At 40.4% G+C, this 22,382-nt stretch overlaps 1 protein-coding gene across 10 annotated transcripts in view; it reads right to left on the bottom strand.

Annotated features, from left to right (window-relative positions):
• The window catches only part of rapgef2b (Rap guanine nucleotide exchange factor 2b), a 148,222-nt gene that overhangs the window by 14,936 nt on the left and 110,904 nt on the right, over nt 1-22,382 (bottom strand). For 6 of the 10 annotated variants that reach the window (XM_042493533.1, XM_042493539.1, XM_042493535.1 and 3 more), the window contains 16 exons: nt 17,736-17,913; nt 14,428-14,564; nt 13,423-13,581; nt 11,804-11,956; nt 11,266-11,430; nt 10,929-11,036; nt 10,613-10,816; nt 8,143-8,251; nt 7,301-7,577; nt 5,586-5,743; nt 4,288-4,302; nt 3,583-3,823; nt 2,369-2,752; nt 2,048-2,259; nt 725-848; nt 250-273 (listed from right to left, as the gene is read on the bottom strand). In XM_042493533.1, the coding sequence (XP_042349467.1) occupies nt 250-273; nt 725-848; nt 2,048-2,259; nt 2,369-2,752; nt 3,583-3,823; nt 4,288-4,302; nt 5,586-5,743; nt 7,301-7,577; nt 8,143-8,251; nt 10,613-10,816; nt 10,929-11,036; nt 11,266-11,430; nt 11,804-11,956; nt 13,423-13,581; nt 14,428-14,564; nt 17,736-17,913 (2,648 nt within the window). The remainder of the gene's footprint in view (nt 1-249; nt 274-724; nt 849-2,047; nt 2,260-2,368; nt 2,753-3,582; nt 3,824-4,287; nt 4,303-5,585; nt 5,744-7,300; nt 7,578-8,142; nt 8,252-10,612; nt 10,817-10,928; nt 11,037-11,265; nt 11,431-11,803; nt 11,957-13,422; nt 13,582-14,427; nt 14,565-17,735; nt 17,914-22,382) is intronic. The other 4 variants (XM_042493534.1, XM_042493538.1, XM_042493542.1 and 1 more) reach the window with 2 other exon arrangements.

Genomic DNA, 22,382 nt, shown 5'->3' with positions numbered 1-22,382 from the left:
TATCTATTTTTGTAATGTCAATTTGAGTTTACAGAAAATATTCCAGTGTGACCTGATGCTGGCAGATGTGACCTTTGTTTCAGTCAGCGCCCTTTGGTTAGGGGTCAGGCAGTGTCAGTGGGAGGATTCAACTCAAACTGGTTAATGGAAACAAGCTTTCAGAAAAGAGGAGAAGAAGCTCGCAAACTGGCAGAAAAAAAGGGGCTGCGGTGCAGGGAGGGCAAAAGGTTGTCGGCTCACCAAACTTACCCTAAACTTCTCCATTTCTTCTTCCTAGAGGACGGGCGCCACAAACAGAGAAGCACGGAGGGCAAAAGGGTGGACGAGTAGAGAGAGAAAGAGACAAAGCTTAGGACAGGAAAGACCACCAAGATCACCAAAAGAGAAGCAAATTTCACCAAAGAGACCCACGTGAAAGTCAGAGGAGAGGAAATCAAATGGCAACACTAAGAAGGGACATCATTAGACAAAGACACACTTTCACAGGAGCACTGTGCACATTTTATGCCAACATTGTGTAAAAGCGAAACAGTTGCCAGAGGAAACAGTTGCCAGAGGGAACAGCTGCTTGAAAGAAAAGCGTGATGCAGAAATCTTTGCTGAATCTACGTGAACCGGCTAACCCCAGAGTTTGGTTAGTCAGTGGAGAGCCGACTGGTCCTACAGAGAGGGTGGAGGATCAGTTTTAATCTGAAGTTCGGCCTCGTGTTGAGAGGATTCTTACCTAGTCCGGAACATGAGAGCCGGGTCCATGTTGACGGAGGCCATGCGACCAACATGGCGAATTTCTTTGGCAATCATCCTCAGCTTCTCAAAGTTCACCAGGCCGTCCACTTTAGAGTCGTTGCCTGAGAAATGATTGAAGGCAGAAAGTGAACACCAAAAACTCCCACGCTGCGCAGCTGACAACAAATAATACAGATTATGAGATTGTGAGAGTAAACTTTTAATAGCGTGGTGCAGGAATCAGTCCTAAAACACGAAAATGAGCTTGCATTTTCGCACTTCAAGTTCCCTTGTCTTGAAGTCAGTGTTTTTTTTGAATGAGTTTTTGATTTTATGTCTGAAATAAGATTTGTGGTTCACACAAGCTGGAGATACTTTCATGTTTTGTTCTGTGACATAAAAAAATGTCACTAAAAGCCTCATTTGTGGATTTTAAAGCTTTTATGCGTCTTTAAAAAAGGCAATTGCTAACAAGTGGCTAAAAGAGACTACAGACAAACACAGCTTGCAGCCTGGTCGTGGTGGTGACATTAAGTCCTGCAGCCATAGTGTAGTTTGATTATAGTCTAACATTAGCTTTTCACTTCTAGCCTTTGCATTTAGGCTTCAAAAATCATACAAGTGGTGCTCATTTGTGAAGATTTTCTTGCCGAACAAAATGTCAAAGTATTATAAATGTTTGTTTGCCACAGAGTTTATTTTCTGCAATAATCCAAAATCCCACTGGCTTTTTGTCGAGGGAACCAGGGCGATGCAAACCCCAGTATGCATAGTTGGTATCCCTGGAACTCTTTGGGTCTTACGGTTTCATTTGATACCAGTATCATCACTCCATCTTTAAAACTCGGCTCAGTACAGCCTCTTACAGACAGGAATGTTGGCCGGGATCGCCAGTGATTAACATGGTTAAAGAAAAGCACGTTATGTAGGGACCTTAATTGCATTGCAATAAATGGGTTAATGCTGAAGACTCTAGATTTCAGATACTTTTTTTTTACAGTACAGTCACTTAAGATAGTCCAGAGGCAAAAGAGTGCATTTTAGATATTTTGGGGGCCTTATGTCAGATTTATGTGGTAAAATAATCTCACATAAATGCAAAAAAAAAGGACTGCTAACTAGATTAGCTGGTGAGGTGTACAGCTGTAACTTCTACAAAATGAAGAAATGTTTACCACTACCAATTAACTATTATTTTATACTAAAATGTTCCAGTTGTTATTTAATTAATCACATGCCCAGAATTTAAGCCATTGGGTCACACACTTTTTTTAAATTTTTTTAAATATAAGAGGTGGTATTTTTTTATAAAGACATCTACCTTCATGTAGGAAGGTGAGGTCCTTCTTGATGACGGGGAACAGGGGGATGATCGGCGGCTGGAGGTTCTGATTGTTGAGGACATTCCTGTACTTGGCCATATTCCTTGAAGGGTCAAAGAGATCCTGCAGGTCTCCGAACAGCTTCTCGTACTTGCTGGGCAGCTTCTCCCATGTTCCCCTCAGTCTGGAGACCGGAGCCAGGTTCAGACCGCTGTGAGGGACAAAGAGGGACATGGTAAGCATTGGTTTGTGAAAATATTCTGAATTTATGCATATGCAAAACAATATAAATTACATGAATTCACTATCCAGCGCCTCACCTGATGATGGCGAACATGGAGTTGAAGTTCTTGCACTCGCGGCAGTGCAGGGCGATCTTGATGAAGTGCTTGACGGTCTTCATGCGTTTGAGCTGGTTGGGCTCCCGCGTCACCTCCGTGGCCACCCAGAAGGTCTCGTGGTTGATGGCCTCCTCGAAGCGCTTCAGGCTGGCCGAGCCCGTCTTGGAGCGCAGCTTGAACAGGTCGTCGATGTATTCGGTGGGCTCGATGGCGCAGAAAAGTTCAAAGGCCCGCATGGAGAGCTGAGTGGCGACCTCCACCGTGCTGAGCTGTAACAAAGAGATCTGTCCTTCTCGCAGGAGGTCCTGAGCGTCCTCGTCCGAACATAACGTCTCTGTCTCCATGTTGCTCTTCAGGTAGTATCTGATGATAGAGGAGAATGTGGGGTTTGTTTTACTATTTTTTTAGTGTTGAAATGATTAAAAAATTGAGGAACAGAGTCAATTATTTCATATTAATATAGAATAAAAAAATGATATTTTTTGTGTATTGGAGGGAAAAACAAGAACTTTTAAGACCTCACTTTGTCTTCTGAAAAAACTGAATCTTCTTATACGACATTTTATAAACTAAATGATCAATTAAAGTTAATCAACAATGAAAATAACTGGGAACTGCAGCCATAATTCATTCTAATTTGACCTTTATGTATAAAACTTACACACTAGTTTTATACATTGCATTATATCATAATGCAGTTTTGCATTATATTTACACACTCAGCACATTGTCCATATTATAATTCAAATATTTACGTATTAGTACTAACTGTCTATTACTGTATTTCTTACATTTGTATTTTTACACACTTACATACTCAGCATACTATACATACTTTATTTTAAATATTGAAATATTTACATTGTGTGTTAATTGTTTACTCTTACTATATTTCAATTTTATATTTTCATATACTTGTGCTGGTACTTATTTCTACTTGTGATAGTTATCTAGGCTGGCATCAGAGCGACTGTAATGAACCCCATTTTCCCCTGTGAATCTGATTTTGATTCCTGATGTATCCAGGATGGTCTCTTAGGGTTAAAAATCTATTGTATAATAGTCCTGTCCAAAATGGCTACACAATTATTTACAACATCAACGCTCATTTGAGAAAGAAAAATAAGAAAAACTAAGGAAAGAATTATCAGTGCAAAAAAATCCAAAACAAATCTGACTAAAGATGTCGTTACCTGCCACTCAGTTGAATCCTGTCGGCGAGTTTGGACAGCTGATCTGGTAACCGCCTCTGTTTGATGACGCCCTCAGGCGTGACGGATACTTCACACAGAGAATAAGCTTCTGCTGCTGCAGTCAGAGCAAACTCCCTGATAGCCTGAGCCACCACCTCCTTCGCCGTTGTGTCCTTCCCGATCATGATGTATCGAGACTGCTGGTCCGCCTTGAAGACTCGTAATACCTGGTCCGACATATCTGGGGATGAACAGAACATATAATGAGCACAAATGTGCATTGTTTGTGTTGTTTTAAATCACATTAAAAGAGTAACACCACTAATTTTGTCACTGTTTGTTTTCCAAAATGTTAAGAGCAAGCCCTTCTTCCCAGCATCCCCTGGAGCAGAAACACACCAGCATCTTAGTGACGTCACCCGCAAACTTAATTTATCATCATTCATTAACTGTCTGATCAGAGACACAACACACCACCGATCATATGAGCCAAAATCTACATAAAGAAAATCAATGCCCATGTGCCCTCAGTGAATTCAAAGGCCAGCAGTCAGTGAAATGCTGTTAGCTTTACTCAATCATCGCTCACAAGCAGATTAACTGAGTTTATGTTACGTGAACAAACTTAAGTCCAGCAGCTGATTGAGGCCGTGAGTCTGACAGCACTAACAAAGACGTGACTGTGCAGGGAGAGAAGATACTCACTCAGTATGACCGGGACTGGAAGAGCACAAACATGTGGTGGAGAGTTAATGACTGTAGAAATATGGCTCAATACAAGCTGGCAGAGTGACAAAATTCATGGTAAAGTTGGATGATGTGAGATGAGAGAAATTTGTCAGCTGACAAACATTTTTACCAAACTGTTGTAGGGCAGAAATCCCTTTAATATCTCTGGTTGTCTTAGCCCGTCAGGCGTTTTATTGTGCACTCATATCTGATTATCCATCCTCAAACATCGTCTTGATTAAGTTCATGTTGAGTTCATGTTTGAACTTTAACAGCAAATGAAACAATTTCACCCCAACATCTGTGTAGTTTAAATTTCCTCCAACCTTTAAGCTTTGGATTAAAGACCTCATACACCATCTGGCTACTGAAAAAAAATGCTTTTATACAAGAGGGTGTGTTCAGAGATACTGTGCTATATGCAACCTTTTTAACCTGTACAGAAGAAATGTACATAATTTCTGACTGACCCCATATTATAGTTTACTTTGTCTTTTTTAATTTATGTTTTTTTGTTTTTTTTTATCATAAGCTCATTTTAATTATAATTTTTTTCTACATATATTTTTTGTTACTTGTCTCTTTTATTTATTTAAATTGAATTAATTTTATTTTGTGTCTCACCTAAAATTTTTGTCACATTAAATTTCTCTACACGTCTTTGCTCTATTGGAGCAGAAACATTGTATTTTCCCACTTGCATCTGTGATTTATTGTATTTGTATGATTGTAATACAAATAAAAAGACCTTGAGCAAAAAAAGTCAGTGTAGTTTAAGAAGACGTTAAAGTGCTCTGAAAAAAAACGTTGAATTTTAAGAGCTACAGTTGCGTGACAGCTGGGCCATCAGCTGATGAAGGTTATGCTACATGAGCAAACACAAGAACAGCTTCTCATCAGTCCTTAAAGTTTCTCAACTGAATTTCCAGAAAAATGTACCACATCACAATCTGTACCAGTATCATGGTGTAACGTCCAATGTACCATGATTTTTTATCTATTTTAACCGTTTTTAACCCCTTAAAGGAAGAGTATTTTATCATATCAAGTTTCAGGTTCATGATTATTAAAATCTAGAATTTCTATAAACAAAAAAGCTTTTTAATAGTATTCAACTAACACAGATGCAAAAATTAGCCCTATTTTTTTTTTTAAATAAAGGACATAATCATATTTTTTTAATCTTTTTGCTCCAATGAGGATGAAATCAGAAGTGATTGTTGCTACAAATGTCCCGGTCTCACATTGTCTCCACAGAGCAGTTTGATACCCACCAGGCTGGTTGTTGAAGTCGAGGATGCGGTGGTGAGACTGCAGCAGGTCCGGGTTTGACGACGAGAGGTTTCCGCTGACGGGCAGAGCTGGTGCGATCTGTTTGGACTGCTTCATCCCCACGATGCTGTCGTCCTGCGATTGGCCCACGCAAACGTCACTATGGAAACAAGAGAGAGAGCACGGGGAGGGGTGAGACGGCGGTTCTGTCAACAAAAGGCAGGGGGCGATGTTTGTGTTGGCATGAAGCTGAGGACGCCTCTGACTGTGCAATTCATCGATTATATTCGGCAGTAATTATGACACATTTTACAGCTGATGTTGGGTGATTGGTGCTATAAGGGGTTCACATTTGGGTCAGTGAACTAAAATATCAACCTGAGAGCTGAAACTGATAACTAAAATAAACTGATGAGAATCCTCCTGTGTTCACGAACTAGTTAAAAAAATCAGTATTGGCAAGCGACAACTGAAATTCATCTTTACTTTCTTAGTAACCTCACAGTTAATTTTTTTCTGGTGTCAGTACAAGGGATGAGCATACGAGAGTACTCGATTTGGACGTCAGTATTTGTTCAATGTGAAGAGAAATCACCTTTTTTTTGTGCTTTGTAAACAAACATCTATGTCATTAAATATCTGTACAAATCCACAGAGCAAAAATGATTTTCAGTCTTATCAACAGTTTGAAAAATACAGCTGGATGAAAAATCTCACCCTTAGTTTAGTTATTGTCCAAAAGGAGACATTTTAAATGTACTTCAAAAAAAAGGTTTGAAGTTTCAATTATAGCAATAAGACGTGAAACACGTTTTTGGGGTCATTGTAACTTGTAATAATAAAAATACTGTAATTCCGGTTTACTATGACAGTTGTAAAATTTCCTGCAATGGTTATATTACTATGAAAATCTCATTCTGTTGCAAGCCCAGCGAGTCCTCAAAAATAATTTAATGCAAGTACTTTAAAACAAAAAATAACTTAAAATACCCATCCAAAATTAACTCCCATATTTCTTGTAAAAAAGGTTAAAACATGAACTTAACGATTTTACAGTGGAGGCACCACGACTAGAAATAAAGAACACCTCAGACATTTTTATAAAATATGATGTTACACTTAATACGCTTAAGGGAAAAACAAGCAGTGACTCTACCGCACACAGCAAAGCCACGTTTTTCATCTGTGATGTGAGTGTTTTAAGGATTATCCACACTGATACTGAGACGAGATGCATCAACATCTGTCTGATTCAGCTCAGCAGGTGATTGATGGATCGATCGCATTGTGCGTTCGCTTCGCATTTAAGTCAATCAGAGCAGCAATGTGAGGAGAAAAGAAAACTTTCAGAGTAGAGACAAACAGCCCGATCAGTCACAATCAGACGGCGGTGTGTGGATCAGCGCTTCCCGTCTGCACACAGCGCAGCAATAATCAAAACCTACAAAAAATACAAACTGTCTTTGACTCATTGTTGCCACATTTCTCTCTCTTTCACACTTTTTGCATCATTTTGACTTTAAACAATGCTAGTATGGTGAATAATCAGCTGTGTGCAGTTTGCTGACATGATTATCGGGCATTAAATCTTAAAATCTCAAACATTTACCTCTCTACACCATCTAGAGCCGTCTATACTGAAAACTAACTTGTGCAGCTTTTAAAATCAGGTGTGATTATGTCCTTGCTAATAAAACATGTTATTAGGTGTTCTTACTTGTACGGTTTGGGAGGCAGGATGCTGGTGAGCGTCTTGTCGAAGATCTTCTTCAGCTTGTTACGTCCTCCCACCGTGTTGGTCTTTGCTTTCTTGCTGGCCTTCTCCAGGCCCATCACCTGCTCCACGTCCACCGCCAGGTCGGGGATGGAGTAGCGGCTGGCCTTCTTGATGTCGCCGATCTTTGGAAGGTGGGGAGCGCCGTTCTTTCTGTCATGCTCGTCCTCAACGTCCAAATCATGGTCGTGCTCTGGCCTGGTTAGCAGCTCTTTAAACACTGAGAGAAAGGAGGATGCAGACTTTTGGTAAAGTGTGATCCACATTATTTATATAAATGAAAACACAGATGAACACTGTTGTCCCCGTTTTCTTTAATTTTTACAGCACTCTCTTCTGTAAACACAAGGATCCTGCATCTCTCTTGTTTTAAATCGAGTTTTCCTGAGATTGATTTAATTCATCACTTCTTTGCAACCTCTTAAGATAAAACACTGCCTGTGTGCGACCCTTCCTCGCTGGTTTCATGTATCTACCAGTTGTGACAAGTTCAACCACAGAGTGATTTTCCCTCCTGAATCGCCAGAAAATCATCCACAAAATCACAAGAGAAGAAAAAAACATTTAAGAAAAGTCAGGGAAATATACATAATTTTGTTAACTTTTTCTTACTTACTCCTGTTCATCATGTTGTGACCCCTCAACATGATAACACCCGCCCCGTTATCTTTGACCCACTGATTTAATGGGTATTACATTACAAAAGCACATGATCAAGACTAAAAAGCAAACCAACTTACAAAATGCTCACAGGGTTTGTCTCATAAATACAGGAAAAAATGTACCTAAAAGGTTTGTTTTCACAGTTATGGACAGGTGGGTGTTGTTCTTCAGAATCTCGTTGGCTTTGCTGAGCTGGACATTTTCAAAATTCTGCCCGTTGACCTCCAAGATCTGCAGAAAAAGGAAGAAAGGAAATAATAAATCAATTGCATTTTACAAAACTGTTAAGGAAAAAATATTGACTTCATACAAGCTTTAGAATTAATAGACAAGTTTCACTTTTAGTTCAGTTCCCGTCAGAAAAAAGCTGTTTGTGAACACTGGAAGAGTCTCGGTTTTTACCGCATGAGTAGTTTGGGAGTTTGTTAACGGATGTTTTGACGTAGGTTTGATGTTGTTTAATGAAGTCACCCGTATGTCAGTTAATCCAGAGTGATCTGTTTTTGGATTCTTCTTTCACTTGTTTTCTTCATGAAATCAACATAACACGGGCTGAATAACTATTGTAAAAAATGGTCATTTGGGGGTTAAGTTTTCCTTTAAATCATGCGGTTAAGTGGACAAATGTGACACTCAGCTTTTGTACCTCTTTATCTCTGAAAAGCATAAACACTTAAAGCTAAAGCTACCTGATCCAAAGTGACGCATGTGGATTAAGAGTCAAATTGCTGCACTGGTGAGCAAGAAAAACATGCCGGCAAACAACTCGATGTCTTTTCTGCCTCAGTTGTCACAGTGTCGTGTCAAACTGCACGCCGCATCAGATCTGTGCAGAAGTGTTGAGGCTTGAACTGGAGCTGTGACGATTAATTCAGGCTGTCTGCAGGTATCAGACTCTTTAATTTATCGCCTTTTTAAATCCCTTTTTGACATAATTTAAGCATTTTAAGTGAGTATTAAGGTAAATGTTATATATGCAGCCCTGTGCAGAGGTATATTTTATGTAGGAATGTGGATGTTGATCTACATTTCGTAAACAGTTGAGTGTAAGTATAAAGTAAAAAGACAGTTTTAGGTTGAGTGTATAGTTTAAAAATCAAATAAGAAATGAGGACTTTCACATGGAAGAACTTGAGTCCTTTCGACAAAAAGAAATGAAAGGATGGATAATTGAAATGAGATAAAAATTCAAATTTAGGACAATTATTGATTTTTTAAGGCTTAATATTCCTAAAATTAAATTCAAGGCATTTTAAGACTTTTTCATGAATTAGTTGCCAACTTTAAAATTAATCCCCAACTACTTTAATATTCATTTAATTGGTTTAAATATTTTTTAAAGAAAAAAAAATCAGATTACAGCTTCTTAAATGCAAATATTATCTGCTTTCTTTACTCCTTTAAGACAGAAACGTGAATATTTTTGGATTGTGGACAAAACAAGACATTCTCTGCGAAACACTGATCGATATTTCTCCCTATTTTTTTTTTTTTTACTTTATAGACCCAAAAACGAATAAATTAATCATGAAAGTAATCCACAGATTAAGAGACAGTGAAAATAATTGCAGCCGTGATGTAAATGTCACAGGTAATGATCTCTGAACTCCATATTTCACCCAGTGAACAAAGAGGCAATAAACGCCAAACCTCTGGCATGTTGTACCTCATGACATTTAGTCCAACACATGGTTTTGACATTAATGTTGCCCATGTCACCTTTAAATTATCTTAACAGGTTGACCTCTGTATGGGCCGGATATTTGCATTTTAACACGATACGCTAACCGGCCTTTGCCGCTTCCTCTTTGGTGGATGAGGAAGTCACCTCTGACTGTAACATAAGATCAGGCCTTCCTCTGCTGCTGAGAGGCCACGAAACACCAATTTAGAAGAGCAAATGTCTGTTTTGGGATCAGAAGCGATTAGTGAGATGTGTGGAGTTTACAACTTAGAAGCTTCTGCTAATGGATGAAATAAAACAAATGTGATTGATAGCGAAGCTCTGAAATAATAGGTCGTAATCGCGACTGAAGCCGTTAGGAACGGGAAGGTGCGAGCGGGTTTGAGAGGGTGAATGCTTCCAAGGATGTCAGCTTCTCCGCTTCCTTTTGGGGGAAACAGCTGCAGGGGATGTTTGGAGTCAAGAGGGCTTAACTCGCATCCAGACACTCTCAAGATGGTTTCAAGGATTAAGGGACTTTGCTTAAAGCCCCCGAAGACTGCCGAGTGTGAAAATGGTTGAGAAAGTTGAGTTGGGAGGAGAAAGCCAGCACATGGCGCCCGCAGCTACTGGCAAGTTCAATTTAAGACTTTTTAAAGAACCCTTTTAATGCTGGTTAGAGCAAAATGTAAAACCAATTTCACAACAAAAATGAACTTCCAGCATGAGAAAAAAGATCAATTCAAGTGGTGGTCTGTGTGACAGAAGTGATTTCTACAGAGAAGGAAAAAAAAAGTATAACCTGCTGAGTGCAGCTGCTTTTAGTTTTCCTCCCCTGCAGTTGAAGAGGAATCCCAAAAATTTTAACGACACTTTTTTTTACAGCAGACTATACATGTCGTCTAAAAATAAAATGTTAGATATCTTACCTGATCTCCACGCTTAAGGCCGACTTCTGCTGCCTTGCTCCCAGGCTCCACGGCATCAATAAAGATGCGAAAACCTTTCTCCTGCCCTCCGAGAAGGCTGAAGGCCAGAGGAGAGTCCCTGGACGGCTTGGTCAGCGTCACCAGCCGCGGCTTGGCTTTAGCAGCACACGCTATATTTAACAGTCTGAGGTGCCCACACATTTTCTGAATGAAAAAAAAAAAAAATGACACAGATGTGAGGACAGGGCATTAAACAGCATTCACAAATTACATTTTTTTGTATGCGAGTCAGCCATGTGTAAGTTGTTTCACTCACTTCTTTCTCCAGATTGTTTTCAAACTCCTCCAGAAAGTGAGTCATGGCAGGGTCGCCCTCAAAGTCATTGAAGTGATTGTTTACCCACAGCAAGACTACCCGTGTAACCTGCAGCAATCACACGATCAGCACGGGTCAATATACAGGTGACTGCTTCACTGGTGCATGTATTATGTCGGTTACATCTTGACCTAAAAACGTCTCATGGAAAATCTCCAAGTGTGTTTGAGTGTCTATATTTTAATGACAGGAGTCTACTCCATTATTTATTCCCTGATTAATATTTGAATTATGTCATCAGTTCATGCAGACACACAGTGGTCCTGCTCTCTCGTACCTTGTCCCTGAGACTGGGGTCGTGGAACCACTCCAGGAGCTTCTTGCCCACGACCATGGGGCTGGAGAGGAAGGTCCTGTAGGTCAACAGGAAGTCCTCGATGTAGGTGGGGTCCACCACTGAGTGCTCCTCCACCAGGTGCATGGTGAGTCGCTCTGCTGTGCCCTGAGAATTAAAAAAAGTGTTGTTTTTTTTTTTGCTTCTGCACTTTTCTATTCTGAATGAATTGTTGTATTTTTTTTTTCTTTTTTTTCTTTCTTTCTTTATTTTTATTGTCTGTTACCTTCTAAAAGACTACGGAGGTAAATTAGCAGTCCAGCTAACTCCGGTGTATTTACATTTGTATTTTATACTGATGTTCATTAATATACTGTGTTTAAATAATCATTAATTAATGAAATAAAATCATGCAACATGATGAGCTTACAAAGCTCTGTTCAAATATCTAGTGGTTATTTTATGATTGTCTATCGAATGAGCTCCTGATTTTGTTTGGTGTTTCAGGAAAATGTAAATTTGTTGAGCGTTGACTTGTCACCTTGATGACGATGTGTCCTTTCCTGGTGCCGGTGCGGTCCAGTTCGCGGTGCTCCTTCACCATAACGATCTCTCCTTCCTCCTCCACCTTCTGCATGTTCTTCTCCACCTGGTTGAGGATGCAGCAGTAGTCCTGCTGCGCTATACACACAAACTGGAAGAGACAGGATAAAAGAAGAGTTAGACAATGATCTGATACATTTTGACAAAAATATATCTAACCGACCTGCTTAAGTTTTAAATATTTTAAACATTTATGATATTTCTGAAACTGGAGGTCTTTTAAGGTCTAACCGGAGCCTAGGACCTGAGCCTTGACTTGGGCCCAGCACGGGATCAGATCCACGTTTTATTTTTATCAAGTCCAGGTTAGGTACTATTTTTCACCACCGATTCTAGGTTTGTTTATCATTATGTGCAGAATTACCAGGCAGCAAGTTAGAGTCGGAGCGGAGTGAAGTTGGACAGTGAGACTGACAATATTCACAACTTGGACTAATTTTTATGGAAAACGTTGGCGAATCTTTTGATCTGCGAACACTTATGGACTAAAGGAATACACATAATCAAAGGATGGACACACGATTAGACTTTGAGCGCTTCAAAGGAAGAGAGTCTCCAACAGCAGCCGTGACAATAGAAAATAGAATAAGATGTAAAATGTTATACACTGTATGATGAGTCAGGGTAATATGTTGTATCAGATATGCAAAATGTTTTTAGCTGACAACATTTTTAGTTTATATTTAGTTTACACTTTTGCTAATTCCCAGGTTTGTCAGGTCCATAAAATTGACCCAAATTACCTCTCAGTCATGTTTGGACCTTTAACAAGATTCCCTTTTTCTTGATAATTCAGGCATTGGAAAGAAATTCTGCACAACAACAAAAAGACTATTCCCACTGATAAATTATGAAAGAAATGGCTCTCAATAATCAGGAGCAAAGACTTTCTCTGTGCAGCCTCTGAGCCTGATGAGCTCAGCTCCTGATGCTGAAAGGATGAAAAACAACACTTTCACTGATCAGTACTTTATGCCCATTAAACACATGATGCTAATAATGTGATCCTGCTCTTAACATGCGCTGGCCTATTCTCTTTTAAAATGGCTGTTTCTCATATTTAAGTGGATGTTATTGCCCAAAGAAACTTAAAATATCATGAGCGCAAACACAGTCTGCAGGCAGTGGTTGGCTTTTCACGGTTCTTGCATGAAACATTAAACTTTTGTTGCAGTTTGGCTTTTCCCTCACACAACAGTGTTTTGAGGGCCTGAAAATGCAAACTGTTGAAACCGGGTTCCAGAGTGTAATTTTTTGAAAACCGTGTAAACTGCCAGGGCGTGCATCCTGTGAGAGCGGTGACGTCATGGCTGCACTTACACACACAGTTACACCACCAACTACAGGCGTGGCCTGCATTCGACAGCGTTTTCAGCTGTTTTTGCAGATCCATGTAAACGAGGATTGTTCTCTCAATTTTATCATATGAACGTAGATTTTTAAAAAAACACAAAGTAAAGACTTTTTTTAGTAGGGCTGTTCTCGTCTAAATGTGGCCTGAGATATAGATGAAATTTCACGATACTTTACAGGAAAATTAACAACCAAGATCTTTACCTGGCAGTCGTCCACCTTGGTCTTCATCACGCCCTTCATGTATTCCTTCTCCATTGTTGGTGACACCCCAAAACTGTTCCCCATACACAGGATCTCTGTCCGGCCCTCGGGGTACGTCACCTCAACTGAACCGTTCAGGATCACCGACCACGAGTCCAGCTGGAGCCAACGACAACATTATATCAGCTCAGTGTTGGAAGAAGAAAAGAGAACAACAAGGAAACAAATTGTTGGAAAAAGAAAAACAACAATAACTTGGTAGATCAGATTAAGTTCAGGCGAGTAACGAGTCAAAGTTATTTATCAAAAAGAAACATATGCAGTGACTATAAGGGGACTGCTGCATTAACAGATGTTTTTTTAACTTCTCTCAGAGGAATAAAGCACGAAGTATTAGAGCTGCCCAGCAAAACACAACAAAATATGAAGACGCAAAACACCCTTAAGTGTTGCTAGAAGAGATACATGCTTGATGTAGACAAAAAAAGATCTTATTTCTTATTCTTTTGAGGAAATAAGTGAAAATGTTGATGTTTCGAAGGATTCCTGAAAAGCTGACATTTCAGAGATTCACATCTTTTATGCCGATAGCAACAATATGCTCAACGAACCCTGAATTCTCTTTGACCGGACATTTACTAACGTGACCAGGCCTTAGAGGCAAGGTCTGCTCTCTGTTGTTTGAGTGCATTCAGGAAAAAAAAACCCAATTGTCTTCATTGAAACTCAAATCGTGCCTTGACCAGAGAGAGAGAGAGAGAGAGAGAAAGTGAGGCCTGCTTTAGTTGCCTAAGGGATCCGAGATAAAGCAATACGGGTTGTCTGCCATTCAGATTTAATAGAGCAGAAAAAAAACATTAAATGGAAGACGAAGGATTCACTGGTGTGAAGGGGTGACGCTAAGGTTCAGCTCCCCGACAGACACGCACATATATAAATATAATTAAAGGCAAGACAAAGTCACAAGACAGGGTTAATGCGTGCGTGAATATGCAAAACACACACCTCCTCTCCGTCATTGAGAACGATGGTGCCGGCGCGTTCGACCACGGCGAAAACCATGACGGCGCAGAGTTCCCTCCTCACTGACATGGTCATGTTGGCGAACGCTGGCAGTTGATGCATGAACTCCAGTAATTGCTCTGTGAGAGGGACAGAGGAGAGACAGCGGAGAAACGTTGAGAAAAAAAAGCGAGCAAACAGAGTCTTGACACCCAGAGGAGAGAAAGAGGACAGGCAGCAGCGCTCTTGGCAGGCCTGCACGTTTGCCCTCGCTTCCAGCCAAGAAGGCACGAGCTGGAGGCCGAGCATCGAAACGGATCATCGCCACCGTGAGCGGCCAACAGAGGAATCGTTATCTGGAGAGCATAAAGCCAAATATCAATCCCATTGATAGAAACTTTCAAGGCGAGCCAAGAATAATTGCTGACGCTTCACTCAGTGACCTCCGTGTGAGATTAAGAAGTTCATTTCAGGCACTGAAACTGAAACCGGATTTAGTGTTTGATCAAGTTTAAAGGGTTAGTTCACCAAAATTACAACCAACACATTTTCTGACTCATCTGAAGGTCGAAGCATGCAGATAGTTACATGGAAGCATGGCATGATCATTTTAACAGGTGTTCCTTTAAGTCTCACCCAAAGATATCTGAAAGAAAAAGATTTCTACTGGCATCCACAAGTCTCCCCTTTACAAACGTGCCTGCTTCATGCTCGCCCCATGCAGTTTTTTTTTTTTTGGCATTAAGTACATGTTATTTTTGCCGATTGTTTTTGGATATTCCCGCATATTGGGGTACCTAAGCAGTCTGGGAAATGCATTTCACAGGTGTATTGACAAAAAAGGAGTCTCACCGCAGTTTCCAAAGTGCTCACTATTCAATCAAAAAAATAAAATGCAATTCTCACAAGGATTTCCAAATGTAAGACGTTTTTGATACCAAATCACAGCTTGGGTTTCTCTATGGTGTTCCTCAAGGTCTCGGTGTCTTAATTTGGTATTTTAGAAGGATTTTTGAACATTTTATCAATTCCTGGGGGATCAAAAATGCTTAAATTTAGCACCCAATCTTGGTAACGAATGGTATCAACCAAAAACTTACTGCATCAACTTATGAACCACAACTGTGCATGAGAATGACCATCATATACTTCCAGTGTGATGTTTTAAGTCCCTATGTACTCCAAACTTTAAACATTTTTAAAGGCAGCTAACCAAAACACAATCTTCATTACATATTTACGGTTATTAACTTGACACACAGTCCAAGCTGCATCTCAAAGTAAACTTGAGGTTCCCTGCTTTGAGATATGACTGTATTTTGGTGTTTGTGTGTATACCACCTCTATGTGGCATATACTATTGACCTGCTATCTTCCCACAAAGATCCCCTGTCCCACCCAAAAATGACAAAACTGGGTCTATGGTAGGGAGGGGTGGAGTAGAAGAGGTTAATCTGCAGAAATCAGAAAATAGTATAAAAAACGGTCCACATTTCTTATTTGTTGGAAACCTAAATATATTCAGTTCACTATGAAATATGACAAAGAAAAACGAGATTTTTCCGTATTTTAACTATCAAATATTTGGCATTTTTGCTGACTAACACAATCAGTCAATTTTTAAAATGAGCTGGTTTCTTTCAGTTGAAAGTGAGGTCATGCAGATCTTGCAGAGCAAACCAGGGCATTGTTATTTTGTTAATTTATTTTCATTGCTGTAAGCAGCATTTAAAATGATATTCACCTCCTTCGTACTGCGGTGGTGGTAGATATTTCAGAGCAGGATATTTTATAACATGGTTATATCAAATCAAAACTACTGCATGAGCATAGCCTGAGGTAAGAAAGGAAATATGTTGTTTTGTTATTTGGGTGAATGGTTTTAATATTGGGTTTATCTGACTGTGTATGTCACAAAGGAAAATGCTATGTATATTATACTGTAGTTCCCTGCAGCCTGAGACACTGAGGTCCACAGTAGTCCTCCCTGTCTCCCTCCCCATCTACCATCCAGCTCTCCCCTCCTGGCTGCCCGGCAGCAGTCTGGCGCTCTGGCTGACCTGTGCTTGGCATGGCAACAGCGTCGTGTGTGAAGCTGCGGAAGCACTGAAAGTTTAATGTGCTGGGAGAGGTGAGGCGAGAGGATGTGCCGGAGTGACCTAGAAAAGCCTGCCGGCAGAGGGAGGGGTGTACCGTGGGGGGGGGGGAGGGGGGAATCAGCCAAAGAGGGGGAGGGGGAGAACGGTTGGCACTAACTCTCTGCATCCAGAGCATCATCCTCCCCCAGTCCACATCTGTAGCTAAGCTCTGAGAGAGTGTACTTTTTTTTTTCTTTAAACATGTCTATCATTATCATTGGAGTTGAGTCATAGCTTTAAGGGATATGATACTGCAAGCCTGATGTGGCTTTGAGAATTACTCGAAAGCAGACATCTTAAATGAGAGCAGGGAAGCAAAACAGGGTTCAGACGAATGTAGATTTATTGTGACCGATTTAAATAAGAAAGGAGGGTGTGTTTTTTATCCGCCACTGAATTAATCTAAAATTGGGACGAGGAGTGCGGTCCCAGACGGGAACAACGCGGCTTGTGCTTTTTTACAGATATCTTTGAAAACACTTCTCTAAAGAAGTCTAGTAAAGATCTCAGGCATGCACAAAAAAATAGGTCTTTAACCTTTTGAAATCTCGAGCGACATCATTTTTCTTGTGCTGGTTTCAGATGCCTTTCAAACCTTTCAACTCTCAGCAAACTGGTGCAATTTCTTTCAAAAATATAGAGAAAAAGGCAAAAAGAAAAGTTCCACAAATTGCAAGAAATTAAGTTTCAGAAAATTATTTTTAAAAAAGCTAGGGAAAAAACTATATTTATAATTATTATAATTATATATATATAAAATTATGTTAACAAGTTATTTGAAATTTTTAAGCACTTTTTCGAAGGAGAACTTTTTCTTAGCCTTTTTTGTTTTATTCTTATTTTTATTCATTTTTTAGAAAAGTATTATTTTTAGGCAGTTTTTTCCAAGTTATTTCCTTGTTTGTTTTTTTTTTGTGCTAATATTTGGGGAATTTTCTTGCACTTTTTTGTTATTTCTTGCTAATTTTTGGGACATTTCTCCTTTCTTTGCTCATTGCCTTCTTTTCCATGCTTTGAAAGAAATGAAGTCAATTTGCTCAGATTTTAGAGGGTAAAAGTAAACATTGCATGACAAAATCACTTTATTAGCAGCAGAGCTTTTGGTACATTGCACTGAGACACAAACACTGCTGCATATCCACAGAGCACAAATGAAAAACACCCTAAACTCACCGATGTCATCGTCAGTTCTGTCCATGGGGTCCTTCTCCAGGCAGTCCCGCACGATGTCCCGGCTCATGAGGGGGTCCGACGCTCGCTCGATGTCCTCCTCATCATCGTCCTCCTCGGAGTCGACGGCGGTCTCTGGCAAGCCGCTCAGGTCCATGTCGCCCGGTTCGTTTTCTGTCGCCTTCAAAAACAGATAAGATATTTGTCAGATATCTCCAGTTTAACTCAACAAGGTGAGGGATTTGGTGTCTCCTTTCCAAAAAGAGTCAAAATCCAGATGTCCATCTATAGCCACATCGTTAAGCAAGACACAGAACCACCTACCTGTGTGCTCATTACACACGTTTTAGACTGTCACAAAATGCCTGAGAAGCGAAAGTAGCTGCTGACCAACTTTCTGACCAAACTCATGTTCAACTTTCAAAACTCATAAAGAGTCAACTCAAAAACAGCCAGAGTAAAAATTCAGTACATCAAGGATACAGAGGCAGAAGTTACACATGCACACACACACTGATGAAATCGTTTAACAGTACAAACATCAGCTGCGACACGGTGCGTCTCCAAACAAAAGCGTAATAAAAGAACATGTTGTGCAGATTTGACCCATTTAATAAAATGGATTAGCGGTATTCAGTACAGTATGAGAAAGACAGGCGTCAACACTGCATACCAAACAGTCTGCTGTGCATAGTAACAAGCTAATTAACTCGCAACTTTCCTCCTCATCTCCCCCTCAGCAAACTCCACCGCCTGCCTGGAAGCCAGATCCTGTTCTTTGAAAGCACAAGATGAAATATGTGCGGAGATGAGGAAAAAACCAAGTGAGATGAGAAGAGAAAGTAATGCAATTACTTGTGCAGGAGTGAGACTAACAGAGACCCTCTGCTATCATCAAAGCAAATACTTCTATACATGACAGAAGGGGACACATCGCCTGGTTCACGCTCACACAACATGAAACCTTCTCACAGAAAAAAAGGACTACAAAGCATCAGCTGGGCTCCATCGCCACAGTGCAAAACCCTTCTTACCTCAATATGGTGCCCAGCCTCAAGCTTTTTGACGGATAGAGAAGAAAAGGTTGCCTTTGCAAACTGTCCACAAAATCCCAGAGCCAGACGCATCTTCACCTCCCAGACTGTCAGTCTGCTTTTAATTTTTCAAGGCAAAGAGTCTCCGTGCCTGGTCGCTCACAGAAACTCTGTCATTTCCCCTCAAACGCCATGTGCAAAAGGCTCATTAATGATTCAGGCCAGTGTCTGAGTGGCCATTTGGGCGTCACCGGTGCACACACCCTGGTGGGCGGGGCGGATGATCTGGGTGTACCAGTGAGGCCTTTGGACAGTGGAGAGGTACAGATTAAGGAGCAGTGTGCAATCCAAAATAAAATAAATTAATAAGAAGAGAGAATGCACCAAAATAAATGTAGTGTGGAAATGGCCGTGAAAAAAGGCTTTCCAAAAACTAAAAATGGAAGGACTTCTTACATAAATTTGAAGAGTATTCCCTAAGCTCTCTTTGTCCTGAAACCACAGACAGCTGCATATTCATCGCCCATTTTCCACAGATGGAGAGAGGACACACTAGACAGGTTAACCACACTCGTTATCTGCAGCAAATATATGAGGGAGCAAATATAAAACAGCAAAAGGAGAAGTGAGGATGCATATTCCTTCATAGGTTCCACTAATCTTATTTTAATGGTGCGCAAACACTTAACGCGCCATATGGAGATTTGCCTTGTTAAACTCTTGCCTTTGTGCACACAGGATCGTTTTCGTGTCATCTATGCATCAAAAAGCCATTAATGTGCAGTAAGCATTACGAGTCAGTAGGCAAGTCAGGTGCTGTTAATATTTCATCAGGGCTATTCTTGGATCAATGCTTTCAAAGTCCTTCTGAAGGACCAATTTCATGATTTATTCAGACACAAAACAGTGCGCCATGTTGCCGGTGACGTGAGAATGATGTGGGACTCGTCGCGGGGTGCTTTGACTGTTGAGCCCAGAGGAGGCTGTGGAGAATAGAGCAGCAGGGTTAAACAAAAATCTGTACCCTTCCCTGCTCAGCAAGTCTAAAATTAAACTCTAACACCATACTTTGTTGTACCATCAACTCCCTGATGTCACAAGTGTAAAGAACGAGCCCTCCTCTGATCTGCTTATTCATAAAAAAACCCAGTGAAGACCACAAACATCCTGATCTACTACGCCATGTTATTAAATCTGAAACCTGCAGGGTGCAACTCCAGCTAACAATAAAAAAGTAATGCTGCATAAAACAAACAGTTTGGGGAGTCATGTCGAGTACCCTGGGACAGTAACATGAGTTTGAATCCTTTTCTCCATTTTTATGCTTGTGTATTTTAATTTGTGAGTCTGAAAGTTTATCAACTGCTACTTCATCCTCATTATAGAGGTGGTGCAACAGAAACCCCGGGCAGTCTGAAGATTAATCTGAGAGGTCAAAGGATTACTCAGAAGAGAGGGAAATAGAGATATTTCTGAAAAATATTTTTTTTGTCAACAAAATACATAATAGAATTTCCCAGAGCTAAAAGTTACACTTTTAAACAGCTGATTTCATCCAACTAACAACCTAAAACTCAAAAATGTTCTATTTAATACAAAAAAAGACAAAAAATACCCAGCAACCCCTTTAATTCTGGGCACTCAAAACAGCAAATGATTGGCATTTTTGCTCTGAAAAAGGACTCAAAGGATTAATGGATTATCGAAATAGTTGGAGATTAATTTCCAATCAAATGACTAATTGTTTCAGCTCTAATCAGACAGTGTTTACGTGGGACTGTGAGAAAAAATGCGCCGGAAATGCAGCTTGCATACTTGAGAGTGTTTGCCCTCAGTTGACTACTTTAGCCTGAATGACCACTCACCAAATCCCATTCTCAAATTTAACTCTTTAAAGTAGATATTAAATATTTAAAAGTTAGCTTGCTTGTGACAGCCAAATGTTTGTAAATTCTTTGTAGGTGCAGTTTCTTAAATTCTGTCTTTTTATTCAAACTTGCATACTGTAGTGTTTTTATTTTGTTTTTTAAGTTGTACTTACTTTATTAGATTTTACATAGACTAGTGTCTGTTTTTATGTAGTACGCCAAGGATCTCTCTCTGTATGCTTAATGAGGTCCATATTATGATCATTTAAAAGAGATATGTCACTATTAATGCTCTTTTGCCCGTTATTTCCCTCTTTAAATACAGTGGCGGACTGACGGGAGTAAATGCCAGAAGCTGGGTTTCATTAACATGGAGAACAGTGAGATTTTGACTGAATACTCTCTATTCTAGCTCAGCCAAAAACACCAAAACTAGCAGAGCGATGGCCGATGGTCGTTCACTAAGAACAGACAGAGTAATCTTGACGTCACCTGATCAGTTGATCAAGCAGTTTGGATAACGGACACTCAACTGTGCTGCAGTTATTGAAGACATGAAGTAACCAACCACAGACACACACCTCGTGATATGAATGATACAGTGGAAACATTGGACATTTAGTGTATTTGTTGGCATTAAAAAATATTTTTGGCCTGGTTCCCATAAAGGGGAAACACTGCTTGACAAAATTTGACAAAAACAGATGCAGCACGAGCACACATATAAAACAGATCACCAGTGGAGAGCAGAGAAGTCTGATCGCATGTTAAGAGAAAAACAAAGACATTGAGACAAGTTCTGGGGTCTTATAGCACTCAGAGACAGAGCAGCTGCTGCCTCGGGTAGATTAAAAAGCTGTTAGAGATCCAGCACAGGAGGACAGAGAGCCTGAAGACAGAAGACGAAACAGGACAGTGTGTTTCAGAGAGAAATCAGGAGACAGAACAAGCAGATGGCTATAAGACCGCAATCACAGACTGGGGACAGCAGAGCCTGTTCAACCTGCCCCAGCCAGCCACGGCACGGCCAAACTCACACACACGACTTTACGATAACACACGCTCATACAGCCCCAACACGCAATTATAGAGCTGCATTCAAACAATCTGATCTAATGCCCCTGCAAACACGAGCGGAGAAGAGGTCCAAACACAACGAAGTGATTGTGACTGAAGCCCCCAGAGCGCTGTCACAGGCACACTTACAAACACACAAACAGGCACACAGCAGGTGACGGCGTTTGGAGCCAATAGGGTGGGTGCTCTGTGTTAAGAGGATTAGTTGCAGGGTTTGGGGCACGTCCACAGTCACGAGATTTTGTGTGTGTGTGTGTGTGTGTTCCTTTTGGCTGTTTTATTTATCTCTTGGGGGTGTAAGGTTGCAGAAATATTTACATTCTCTTTCTTTCTTTAGCGAGTGTTACTTATTTATTACCTCAATCACACTAGGACGACAGAAACGGTGTTGCTTCATGTAATTTTAGCATAAAAGATGTCTCATAAAGCACGGTATCACAGGATATAGTACGTCATAGCTCCCTGGGAGTTCTGTGTTTCTGCTTTGAGGTGATGAGAGGCAGAGCTGGAGTCGGGATGCGGGCCGGACCACCTGCTCACAGTCCCCCGCCTGTCTGCTCGTATCCCGTTGAGCTATGACAGTGCCCTGTTAGTGTCTCATAGCCGCTTTGTCTGCCAAGTGTTTACATTAGTTCCCAAATTTTCTTGTCCCACTTAATGAGACAAACAAA

This window comes from Plectropomus leopardus, chromosome 9 (assembly GCF_008729295.1).
Source record: "Plectropomus leopardus isolate mb chromosome 9, YSFRI_Pleo_2.0, whole genome shotgun sequence".
In the NCBI taxonomy this organism is placed as follows: Eukaryota; Metazoa; Chordata; class Actinopteri; order Perciformes; family Serranidae; genus Plectropomus; species Plectropomus leopardus.
The sequence above is the reverse complement of the archived record's forward strand: the minus strand, read 5'-3'. Positions and strand labels throughout refer to the sequence as shown.